The sequence below is a fragment of the Molothrus ater genome, chromosome 2, assembly GCF_012460135.2.
Source record: "Molothrus ater isolate BHLD 08-10-18 breed brown headed cowbird chromosome 2, BPBGC_Mater_1.1, whole genome shotgun sequence".
NCBI classification, from domain to species: Eukaryota; Metazoa; Chordata; class Aves; order Passeriformes; family Icteridae; genus Molothrus; species Molothrus ater.
The window spans coordinates 50,039,477-50,051,433 of record NC_050479.2 but is presented as its reverse complement, the minus strand read 5'-3'; the positions used below and the strand labels follow the sequence as shown (position 1 = coordinate 50,051,433).

Here is an 11,957-nt window from a genome sequence, read left to right as displayed (position 1 = left end):
GGGCGCCGCGTCCCGGCGGGAGGGAGCCGCCAGGCCCGCGGGGGCGCGGCCCCTCCCGGGCGTGCGGCTGCCCCGGGGGTCCCGGCGCTGCCACACGGCCCGCGGCTCTTCGGATTCCTGCGGCCGCGGAGCGCCAGCGAGCTCCCGGGAGGGGGAGTTCCGCGGGGAGGAGGCGGAGGGGGAGGAGACGGCGCGGGCAGCGTTAAAAGGAGGCAGCTGAATGACAGCGGCCGCCGCCGCGCCCCCGCCCCGCCGAGCGCCGGCCGCCCCCCGCTCGCTGCTGCTGGCCATGGACGGGAGAGAGGACGCGGAGTACGACTTCCAGGCGGCGTTCGCCGAAGCCCGGCGGTGGCTGGAGGTGAGGCGTCTCTCGGTGCTGCTGGGTGCCAGCCCCTCGCTGCCCCGGTCCCTGCCCGGGCCGGGGTCCCGCCGCAGCCCGCTCCCGCGGGACTGCCCCGCCGGCCGGCAGCGGCTCCCGCGACGCGGCCCCACACCTGGGCTCTTTGTGGGCAGCTGCGGACTGCTATTTTTAGAAAGTATCGTGGCAACTTGCAGAAATCTGTCTGTGCAGTATCGCCACCGCCCCCTCCTCGCAATCCAAATTAAATGCTGGCTTGGTTGCCCTTCTGTCGTTAAGGCTTATAATTTCTTGCCATCTTGTAAATTACTTCTGTAGCGCTTGCTCGGAGACAGTCTGAATTAAAGACACTCCTTCCTGTCTCGAAAGAGTTCAGGACAGAGAGTAACCTGAAATTAACACTCATTTTCTTCCCTCCTATTTTTAAACGTGATTGTCTGACTGCACACAACGCTTGACGTAAATATCCATGTTTCTGTGTGATTGCCCCGAGTCACACCGGTGCGGTACGTGCTAGAGCTTGGAGAGAAAGGTTGTTCCTGGGTGTACCTGAGTCTGACCAGGGCAGAAGAGGCTGAGCGAGAGAGGCTGATGGCTTGGAAGCTGAGAAATATTAGGAATACTGAACAGCCTCCCTCAGAGTTGTGGTGGGCTTTTAAAGAGGAGCTTTAGAGTGCTGGTTTAGATGTATTTTAGCATATTAAGCTTATTTCTTTGTGCTTAGTCACTTAAGATGAAACTTAGTGTTGTTAGAACCGCTAACGCAGTAACTTTGAAAGGAGGAAATATTCAAAAAAAGGATGTTTGTAACTTTTTTTCCCCTCATCTTTAAAAGCTTGTCAAGACCTGAGTTCAGGTTTCTTTGTTTCCTCTGTAAAACAATGACATCTAGTGCTTAAAATCTATTGAGAATGTTGAAGTGAGCGCACCAAAGGCAAGGGTATTGTGAATGACCTCCACAAGTGTCAGTTTTGTGTCCTCTGTGAATGTAGGTAATTACAACAGTCCTGGCTTCCCCGTGTGTCAATTTTGTAAGAGCTAGCTGTGAGTTTCAGTAATTAAAGCATTCCTCTCTCACGTATACCCTTCTTGCATTGCTTTCTTTAAATTGGCAAAGCTTACTTTAAAAAGCTTCATTAAGGTGATGTAATGTTGACTTTGAAAATCCTACTTTAAGGGATTGGGGATTTGTTTTAATTATTATTAGATTTCATATGATACTGGCTGGTTGTACCATTCCTACAAAAGGTTTTGTGTCTTTGCCTGCCAGCAGCATGTGGGAGCTCTAGCAAAGTAATGTGAGTATGTAGTGTGCGCTGTTTGTGTAGGGGGAAAAAAACATATGCTCAGCTTCCCCCTTGCCCAGTCTGATTTGTGTGGCTATTCTTTGATATGTGAAAGCTGTTCTTATTTTAAAGTAACTTTTAAACTTCCCCCTTGGAGAAACATTTTACTGTAAAGAGAGTAACTTGCAAACCTTAAGGTATTGATAAACAGGATGCTAGGAATTCCATAATGTTAAAGGAAGATGTAAATATTTATTTCCCTATGAAATGAGGTTTGTGTTTCAGAAGAATTGTTGTGTTTCTCTGCTCTTTACATCCAGATGGATTAAAAAGCCAAGACTAACCATTTCCGTTGTTGTATGGAAGAGTAATGATATTTTTAGGGTAATGAGGCATGTCCCAAGGTTTTGTGAGTCTTGCTCAAAACAAAGTGGTGTACACATGACAGTGAAACTTGGTGAGTCCTAATGATTAAACAATTAGTTTTGAAGAGGAGGCAGATTTTCAAATATTTATGAACTTGAACTTCTGATGTTTTGGTAAGTTTTTGTGTACCAGCGTCTCCCTAACATTAGAGGAGATGAAAGCATACAGACACTAGCTACTATGTATTTAAGGGAACAAGCCAAAATATCTTTGTAAACTGTTACTCTTTCCCTTTGCTAATGAAAGCTTTGTTAGCATATTTCTGTATTTCAATGGAGAATTTTATGGACTCTGAGACTTAAAAAAAAAAAAACTCCAACCTTGAAGCTGAGGGCTTTTTAGTAACAGGAATGAGCAGCTGTATTTGTCAGATCCCAAGAGGAGTAAAAAATACCCCAAAACCATGAAAAAATGTTACCCTGTATTTTTTTTGAAGTTTTTGGTGAGAGAAAACGGTGTCCTGGTCAGGTTCCTTTTCTGCCTGTTCCCAGCTGAATTCTCCATGCTGTAGGGCAGCCACTGGCTCATGGGACCTCGAATATTTGTTCCTAGTTCTTATGCTACAAAAAATCCCCCAAAAAACCAAACCAACAAAAAAAGCCCCAAAACTAAATAAACCCCATGCCCCCCCCACCCCCTGCAACCTAAGCCTCCAAACAACCCTAACCAAAAAAGCACAAGAGCTTGATTAAGAATAATAACAACAAAAAATTGCATCTGATATCTGGTGTTACTTAAAGAAAGACTTTGTTCTTTAATTCAGGTTCATGTTGAGACATATTTTATGATAATGCAGACAAGGGATGTCTGAAGTCTTCATAGTGCAAAGACCTCTTAAAGTGTGGTCCCCAACTTCTTGTGTTTCATGTGTTGGGAGCTGGGAGGGGATGTTGCCTGTAACAAGAGCTGGAGTCACTGTGGAGCTGCCTGTTGAGGATGTCTACTTCTTTGGGGGAAGGAATGGTCATTTTCTGGGCAAAACTCAAGCTCTTCTCAGGTGTCCTTTCTACAGAAGTCAGCAATGTTTAGTGGTGTTGGCTTCTTGCATCTGAGACTTTTGGCACTTTCTGAGCTCTGCCTGGAGCAAGTGGTGTTGATCAAACTCACCCAGACTTCACTTGGCACCTCAGCTGAGCAGATGGTGCATGCTGAGAATAAAACATTGGAATACCACAACTTGACAATAGTTTCTCAAAGAAGAAAAGACTGAGGAGAGACCTCATCACAGTCTCCAACTTCTCATGAGGGGAAACGGAGGGCAGGCATTGATTTCTCTCCAGTGACTAGTGATGGGACCCCAGAGAACAGCATGGAGTTGTGTCAGGAAGGTTTAGGCTGGATATCAGGAAAAGGTTTTTCACCCAAAGGTGGTGAAACTGGAACAGGCTCCCCAGGGAAGTAGTCAGAGCACCAAGCTTGGCAGATTTCAAGAAATGTTGAGACAATACTCTCAGGCACATAGTGTGACTCTTGAGGCTCTCCTGTCCAGGGTCAGGAGTTGGACTTAATCCTTGTGGGTCCCTTCCAGCTCAGGATTTTCTCTCATTCTTTGAAAGGTAGAGCTTGTTTGCCAAAGCTAGAAATAGCTGGGTTAAATTGTTTTACTGCGTTCTGTTCCATATTATAACTTTAGCAAGCCAAAAGCTGTTCCTCCAAACCAAAGCATTCTTCCCCCAGCTATTAAATATCCCAGACTGCCGAGTCTGTTTTCCTGCCTCAAGATGTGGGAGGGCAGTCTGCCTCTCCCTTTCTGCAATCCACCACCAAGTTCACCCTTGTGAATGAAGGGGAGACACAGTGCCTCTCCCCCAACACATGCTTCACTGTTTTAGGAGTGATGGCCCTTGAAGAGTTTGAGAGGAAAGAGGTGTATGCTGTTTTCTTGTAAAATATATCTCAGCTTCTGATTCTACTTCTGTGTTTTAAACAAATTCTAATATTCTGGTAAATGTCTATGGTTTGAAACTGCTTGCTAAAGCAACTTGAAACCTGACCCACAAAGTCTGTAAATCTTTAGTTAAAGTGCCTTGAGGCAAATAATGCTTGAATTTTTTTCCCCTGAAGTAGTCAAACGTACAGATCCAGTCTGTGGAGGGTGGCCAGCGAGCGTGTGCCTGAATGAATTGTTGGAGTGAAGCTGCAAAGCTGTAGGAAAGCATGTGGAGCAACTTCAGCAAATCCACTGAAGTGAAAAATGGGTCTTCAGCCAAGTAACTATTAATATTGCAAATTATTACAGCTCTTCTTGTGAGCTGAATTTCTTTCTCTAATAAGTCCTACAGAGTTGTAAGTCAGTTATTCTGAGAGGTACTAATTTCATCAGAGTGTCTTGAGAGAGTCAGAATCAGGACCCTGCAATCCTTACTTTTTGCTCCTCACACAGGGACACTGCAGCAGAAGTTCTTCCTGGTGCTAACACTACCCAGTGATGGAGAGAGCTGTTTTACCATGAAGATTTATATAGCAAGATAAGGTTTTTATCAATTTTAATAGACAGTGTTAGCTGAAGAAAACCCAGCTTATCTGGATGGCAACTAAAGCCACTCCTGTCTGTCATGACCATTAAATAGATAGTGAAATTGCTTAATTATTTATTTTGAATGCTGATGTGTATTGACAGCTGCATGCATTATTGCATTACAGTGGATGTTGGAAATTATTTAGGGCCTTTTATCCCTTCTTTTTCCAGGAGAAAACAAATTTATATATATGTGTGTGCATCCCCTGCCCCCACCCTCTCAAACCTACTCAGAAGATTGAAAAAGCAGATTTGCAAAGTAACTTCATAGAAAGAGTCTGCTTGAGGATAAAACTTGAGAATCAGGACAACTTATTGAAATCTTTTGGTTTGGGCCAACAGTACAGCAATCAAATTCAGGGAATGGTCTCTGACATGTGGTCACCAAATGTTTCTTTTTTTCGAAGCTGTTTGGAGTTTGCATTTCTCCTGTATATTTTTATGGCTTCTGCAAATGCAGCTAGAGGTCTAGGAGTGATGTTTTCCCTGTATTTGCATAGAGATCTTACCTCAGTGATTATTTTGTTTTGTTTCTCCCCCAAGCATGAATCTAATGCATAGAGTCTGGTATGGGAAGAATAACTGTGGAGATAGAAGACTAATTTCACTGTTCAAATCCTCTTCTTTTAGGTACTTTTATTTAAGTTGAACTAATCAGTATGAAAAAAAAAAGAGTAGTGCTAGAATAAAAGATGTGTGAATGAGAAGGCAAAATCTATATATTCTGTTCCCTAAACCATGTTTAATACTGGGTAATTCTGTCAAGTCATAAAACCTGGGTGGGCTGGTTTCTGGAGAACTTCTTACAGCACAGCTGCCAAAGTCCTGGCTCACGTTTACATAAGGGGTGTATTTAACCCTGCTTTAGGTGGATGCATCAATATTTTATTACTGTGTGTATATTCTTGGCAATGAGTATTTCATGCAATAAATCTAAGTGTATCTAGTTGATGTATAAATATTAATTGATGTGTAAATGTACATGTTGTGAAGTAAATACTGTGGGAATTTTAATCCTGGAAATAATATTCTCTCCATTGCCTGCAGAGTATGAAAGTGCTGTGGTAAAATGCCATATAATAGGGCTAGCAACAATGTGTTAGAGAGAGAGGGTGACAGTAATGCCCTTTGATCTGGCTGAACACTTTTCTCTCTGTTTCTTTGTCCCCTTGCTTGCAGATCTCAGGAAAGGTGTCTGTAATATGTTTGAGAGAAAAATGTGACTAATTTTTGCTTGAGAGTAAAATCTATTTCCTGGTTTCTGCAAGGTGGGTTTAAATATTTTCAAGGGTATATTTGGACATTCTCAGGGATAATCAGAGGTCTGTCTTCACATAGTCCTGTGTGATGGGCATGCATAGCTTTGAGCTGAGTTCACAATGTAGTTTCCTTTATGAAGATTCTCTTCATAGTTTTGAGCATTGTATTAAAATTTTGCATGAAAGCAGCATCTGCAGGCACTTTGAGAAAGAATTCACTTGTTGACTGTAGAAGTGGGTATGTCTTCTATACTGGGGAGATGCATTGCAGCTTAAGGGGAACTGCAGACAATTCTGACCAGGCTTTTGTTTTCTTCCAGTCTGTATTTTGTGGTTAGCAACTAGAATTAGTTGTGGCATTACTTTTGTCATTTTTTCTCCTGTCCTTTAGTTTGTTTTTTTTGAACTGTGTCCTTATCCTTTCTGCAGTTTTGTGGGGTCAAGCATTTTTTTCTGCCCATAGTTTAGGGAGAAGGTGAGATGATAATGATTTCCATATTTAGCATATTGCCCCCTCCTCCCCCACTACTCTTTTATCACCTTTTCTTTGTCAGGTCCTTTTTTTGGTCTAAATTTTTAAGTTTATAATGAGCACTTGTGCATATTATGTTAGATGGTGACCTTGCTGAGCTTTGGAAAACACTTGGGTTTTATTGTGTTGTAAGAACCAGATACATTCCAGCTGTTTCTTGTACCTACCACTCCTCCACTTTAAAGTTCCTTTATCCACTCCTGCAGGACATTTTTTAAAAACAAAACAAACCCCGACCTTTTCTGCTTAACAAGACTAATATAGCTCTTAACTATCATTTTCTAAACAGGCTTTCCAGCTACAGCAGTTTAATGAAAAACAGCATGTGCTCTCAGACCCAGTGTACTAGAAATGCTTCTGCTGGTCTAAGGTGTGCTTGACACACCTCACTTATTATCCAAATTATCTTGGGAGGAGTGTTTTGGTTTTGCTGTTTTTCACATTTCTGAATGCTGTCAATCCAAGTGAAAATCTAACTTTAAAGGAATGTAGTCAATAAGTTACTTTAAAATAGGTTCTGTTGCTCTTCATGCTGTGAGCTTCTGCAAGGTGTTGTGAATTTATCGTTTATTATTAGTGCTAATTTTTTATTTTTCCAACGAAAAGAAAGAGGTATGGATCTGACTCACAGCATGCTAGCTTCCAATTGGATACTTAGCTGTAAAACTTTCGTTTGTGTTTTATTGAATAGAGAAACCGAATTTCAACAGTGTTTTCCATTTGTGGTACAAAACATCTGGGATTATCTTGGAAGGGCATGAAGATTATAAGACTCACTTTATATTTTTTTGCCAGTGTTGGCACACGTTGTGCAAATGTTGGCACATTTTTTTGGTACCAGCTCATGTGAATGTTCTCAGTTTTGTTTCTGGATGTGATTCAGCTTTCAGTTGTTACTATTAGAAAAGAACACAATATACTAACTTTGGGAAATAGTTATTACTGTGTTGGCCAAAAAAGTCAAAATCCTTGTAATGTATCACAGATTTAAAGGAGTTAGTGTAGCTGAGATCAGTTTAGCTAGCACAAACAGTGAAATCTGTTGTTCGGGCCAAGCTGTCCTCCTCCAGCAGATCCCACGACAATGTGGTTTTGTGTTAGTGCCGAGATGTTATCCCAGCAGGGTGTCATTGAAACTCCCGTGCTTGGCCTGTGCTTCCCCTGCCTCCTTTTGCTGTGTCAGTGGTGTTCCTCTGATGCTCTGGTGAGCTGGCTCAGGGGAAAATCAGAGTGTTTTGTGGTATTTAGTATTTGCTTGGCTCCTGAAAGGCAAGAAGGACACCAGTGCTCCAGCCAGGGAAGAGGGAGTGTTGATGGAGGTGGCCTTGTGGCAGCAGCTCGCTGTTGGGTTGCAGCTGACTAGTGGGATGAAGAGAAGCAGACACCTGAACTCAGACAAGCCATCTCTCTCCCTGGAGGTTTCTCAAGTCACCTGCTTCTGCCTATTGCCTGGCTCTCTTCCTTACATGATTTAGGAGCTGTTTGCTAGGTGCCCAGGGTCGAGGTATAAGCTAGACACCTGGATTAGGGAGGCTGGCTTCTAGCCATAAATAACTTCTTCAGGATGAATTTCATAAGGTTTGTAAATACAGTTGGAGCTGTTTTAAATAGAAACTCTGCCAGGAGTTTCTGAGCCAAAGCATTTGATATGCTTATGCACTGACTGCTACTATGGAAGAAGAAGTCCTTGTGTCTCACTGAGGCTGTGTTGGCTGGGAGATGGTCCTTCAGAGGTATTGGGATATCTCGCCCAGAAGTTCTGCAGTCATCATCATCTGCCCTTTGCAGGGGCAGTCTAATCCCAAAACCCATTTCCAGTGTTATTTGTAAATTCTTTCCTGGAATTGCTTTATTGACCCTGCTATTTGTTATTTGTGTATTACTTTTTCCTTCAGGAAGGAATTGAGAAGTGTAGCTTCTGGAGTTTGATCTGAGATTTGATCTGAGGTCAAATGACCATGTCAGCAGCTAATAAATCAAGATGTGGTAAAGGGCAGAAACAAGTGTGGGATGTTTTTTCTTCTTACTTTAAGGAAGTGGATGAAAAACTAGCCAGTACACCATGGGGCTCCAACATGCCTTTTTTGCAGCTGGTGTCAGAATTTGGGGATGCTGGAAGAGGTGGATGGGTGCACCGTGTCAAGTTTTTCTGCCAGTGGTAACCACATAGCCTGGGTCAGTCATGGCAGTACTGTGCCATTTGCTGATGCCTCCAAAAACAAGTATCCCATTTCTATTAGTTAGTATCTGTTTGGCATTGAAAGAAGCAGAATGTTAGGCTTGATGATCTTTAAAAATCTTTTCCAACCCTAATGATTCTGTGAAGCCAGATGTCAAAGTGGTTGTGGAGGAGGAAAAAATAAAGATCCAGTTTTGACACTACAGCATAGGAGGAGTTTTGTAGCATTTCCTGTTGCACTGCCTTGAAATGCTTCTTTGGAAACTATTTAAGATTAGGTGAGGCAGGGGACAAAGGCATTACTACATTTTTGCTCTAGGAAAAACCTTTTCTTCTGTGTGTCACCATGCTCTGTTTGCCTAAACAGTGCCATTGGCACTTGATGCACCTGAAAATGTAATCCTAAATGAAACAGGGCCAGACATTTGGTTGCAGGTTCTTTTGCAAGTATAAGGGGTTGTAAAAAATTGGCATTGACTGTCTCAACTAACTGCAAGGGTCTCACTTTGGTGTATGTGTGTATGGGGGGTGAATTTGGTTTGTTGGTTTTTTTGAATGTCAGGTGGGCATCTTCATCGTGAATTCTCAACATTCAATAAAAAGGCTGCTTGTAGTTGATCTTATTCAGACTGAATGGAAATGGAGTGAGGATGAAGGCGTGACCTCCAGGTACAGATGGATATCTTTCACAGACATTTGCCTGATGCTGTGGAGGCAAAAAAAATCCCTGATATAATAGACATCAACTTGATGATTATTCAAGAGGGAATTGCTTCACAGCTACAAGTCTTACGTGTGGATGAAGTTTTCAAAGCCAAATCCCCATTAAAATGCACAGACTGGGTTGCTCACTAATGACCTAGCTTTCATGTGTCTGATAAAATCCCAAAGCCCTCTGTGTCTTTGGGGTAGGTCTGGCAAAGTGATCTCAGACTCCAGGAAGGTCTGCATGTCAGGTGTCAGTGGAATAGGGCTGGGAGCTGTGCACTCTGAAGAAATGGCCGAGAAGAGAGGCTTGGAAAGGGACGAGGAGAAATGCACCTGAAGTTATTTGTAAATAACTACTTTTTCCTTCATTAATTTCTCACTTTGTAAGTATTTAAATAGTGAAATTTCATAGAATGTGCCAACTTTTTCAATCTGTTGTTTTCTGGTTTTTTGCATTTGTTTTGCATTTAGCCATTTAAAAGATTGGGGGAATGCAGTCTCAGACTATTCTAAACTTCTGAATGCGTTACTACACTTATTTTAATTTTTTCACATATTTTAAACTTAGTATCTCATCTACTTTACTTACCGTGGAGCATGGAAGCCTATTGTTATGCCTGACTGAAAAATGCTTATATGCTCATGCTTATGGTTCCTTTTTTTTCTCTCTTTCTTACCTCAAGCTAAGAATTTCTAAAATAGTTTTTCTTTTCTTCACTGTGGCAACTAAAATCTTGTGTCATTCCATTTCCCAGTAGAATCTTTGATCTTTCCTTGTGAAAACTCTCTTCCTTTGGAAATGATAGTAAAAATGTGAATGTTCTTTCCCTAAACATATTTAGGTATACCATAGTTAAGGAAGATAATGCTGTTGTGTGATCCTCAGTGCAATGTTTAATTTTTTTTGTCAGAACACAGGATATTTACCATGCACATTTCAGCACCAGGGTTTGGTGTGTGCATGCAGGCAGGTCTCTTGCAGGACCCGGGTTGCCTGGCCGTGGCAGTGGAGCAGCGGCTCCCGGCAGCGCGGCAGATGTGGCCAGGAAGCTGGCAGCAGTTCTGTTTCCTGTGTCTGCTGCAGTGGTGGCTTAGATGCGATCCAGCCGTGCACATTTCCAGTGGTGACTCATCTGATTATTCTCTCTTCCCTCTGTGATTAGCTGAGGAGGTAGGATAGAGGAGAATGTCTCTGGAGGCGGAAGACTTCTCTGTCACACTACATTTCCGATATGGGGGAATGGAATGAGGAAAGGATATTGGTGTGTCTTGGCTGTTTATAAAGGTATGCCAGCCTTCCTCACCCTCCTCTTATTTTGTGTTGTTTCCTTAGGGTGTTATCTCTAACCCAGCTGTGCTGTGGCTATAGCTTGGCCATGTCTTACCTTTATTTTTGCACTGTTCTGGAATATGGGAACGGGTGAATCTTGTGCACACTCAGCTGAACACACACTGATCCTGGGGGCAGGATGTGGAGATGAAATCTGGATCTCCAGGTTCTTCTCATCTCAACCTCAGTGTTTCTACACTCAAGTAAAGTAGTGTATGTGTCTTTTTTTTTTTTCCTGGAGGCAGGAAATATGTATTCCCATTTGGGCAGGGGCACTTTTCTACAGACTGCTAGTGGAGGCAGATGTGAAGTGCACGAATTTTACTAATTTTTTAATGCATAAAATGTTGTTTAGGTTGCATGTAGTGGTACTAATTTTTGATGAGCTGAAAATTGAGACTTCTACATGCTTTGATTGTGTCTGCCTACCTGATGTAAGCTGGAAATTGGAAGCAGCATGGCTACTATCACACAGAAGTCCTTGTGAGCCAGTATAGGTCTGGCAAGAATACCCACAGCATTATGCAATATAAATATCCTTTGAGATTAGATTGCTATGCATTAATTGCAGCCAGACATAGCTCATTGTTCCTTCATATAAATAGCCTGGATCTTGCTCACTTTTTTTAATGTTTTGTGAGAGAAGATTTGAAGTATAAAACTTGCTTCAGTGCTTTTATCTGTCAGGAAGACCTGTTTAGCAAAGTACTAGTACATAGGTGCCTCAGCTATTGTAAAAATACAATGGCTCTTCATCCTTTCAAGATCTTTACAGTCTTAGTTAGAGAATGCATCGTCCTTATCATGAGAAGTCTGTTGGAAAAGCTGCTCTTGAGAAAGCCGCTTCAAACCTGTTCATGTTTAGTGATCTGTGGATTTCATATGCCCTTTTCTTTCCTTTATTAGATGTTAATGCCATATTATAAGAATTAAAGTCTCTGTGTAAATGTTAGTATTATATATCCCCTCCTGTCTACTTTTAAAGTGGTTTTAATCCTGGGATTTGGAAGAGAAATAGGAACATAAGAGATATGCACCTAAAAATCTATCCCATGCCTGAGACCACTCTGATAGACAGTGTGGTGTATTGACAGTCATGGTGTACAAGAAGGAAGATTTGGGGGATTGAATGTTATGGTAACACCAGCAATCAAGTACTGAACACAGCTACCCATTACATGCATGGTGGTGTTGTGTTCCTCAACTTAGAAGTTTTGGCCATCTTCTCAACTTCCACCAGCAGCTCCTGTTTACTGCCTCTGTTTAAATGATCATGTCTTTTTTAGCATAGGTTTTATGGTAATGATGCTCTCTGGTTTTCTGCTAAGAAAAATCTGGTTTTGATATTGAATTCTGAGCTG

General features: G+C 42.1%; 1 protein-coding gene across 8 annotated transcripts in view; it reads left to right on the top strand.

The window, feature by feature from the left end:
- The first annotated feature begins 232 nt into the window (after nt 1–232).
- The window catches only part of LMO7 (LIM domain 7), a 132,751-nt gene continuing 121,026 nt past the window's right edge, over nt 233–11,957 (top strand). For 3 of the 8 annotated variants that reach the window (XM_036383764.2, XM_036383923.2, XM_036383679.2), the window contains exon 1: nt 236–358. In XM_036383764.2, coding sequence (XP_036239657.1) covers nt 290–358 — 69 coding nt within the window. In that variant the 5' untranslated portion in view covers nt 236–289. Of the gene's footprint in view, nt 359–11,957 lie in introns of all 8 variants that reach the window. The other 5 variants (XM_036384182.2, XM_036384101.2, XM_036384427.2 and 2 more) reach the window with 4 other exon arrangements.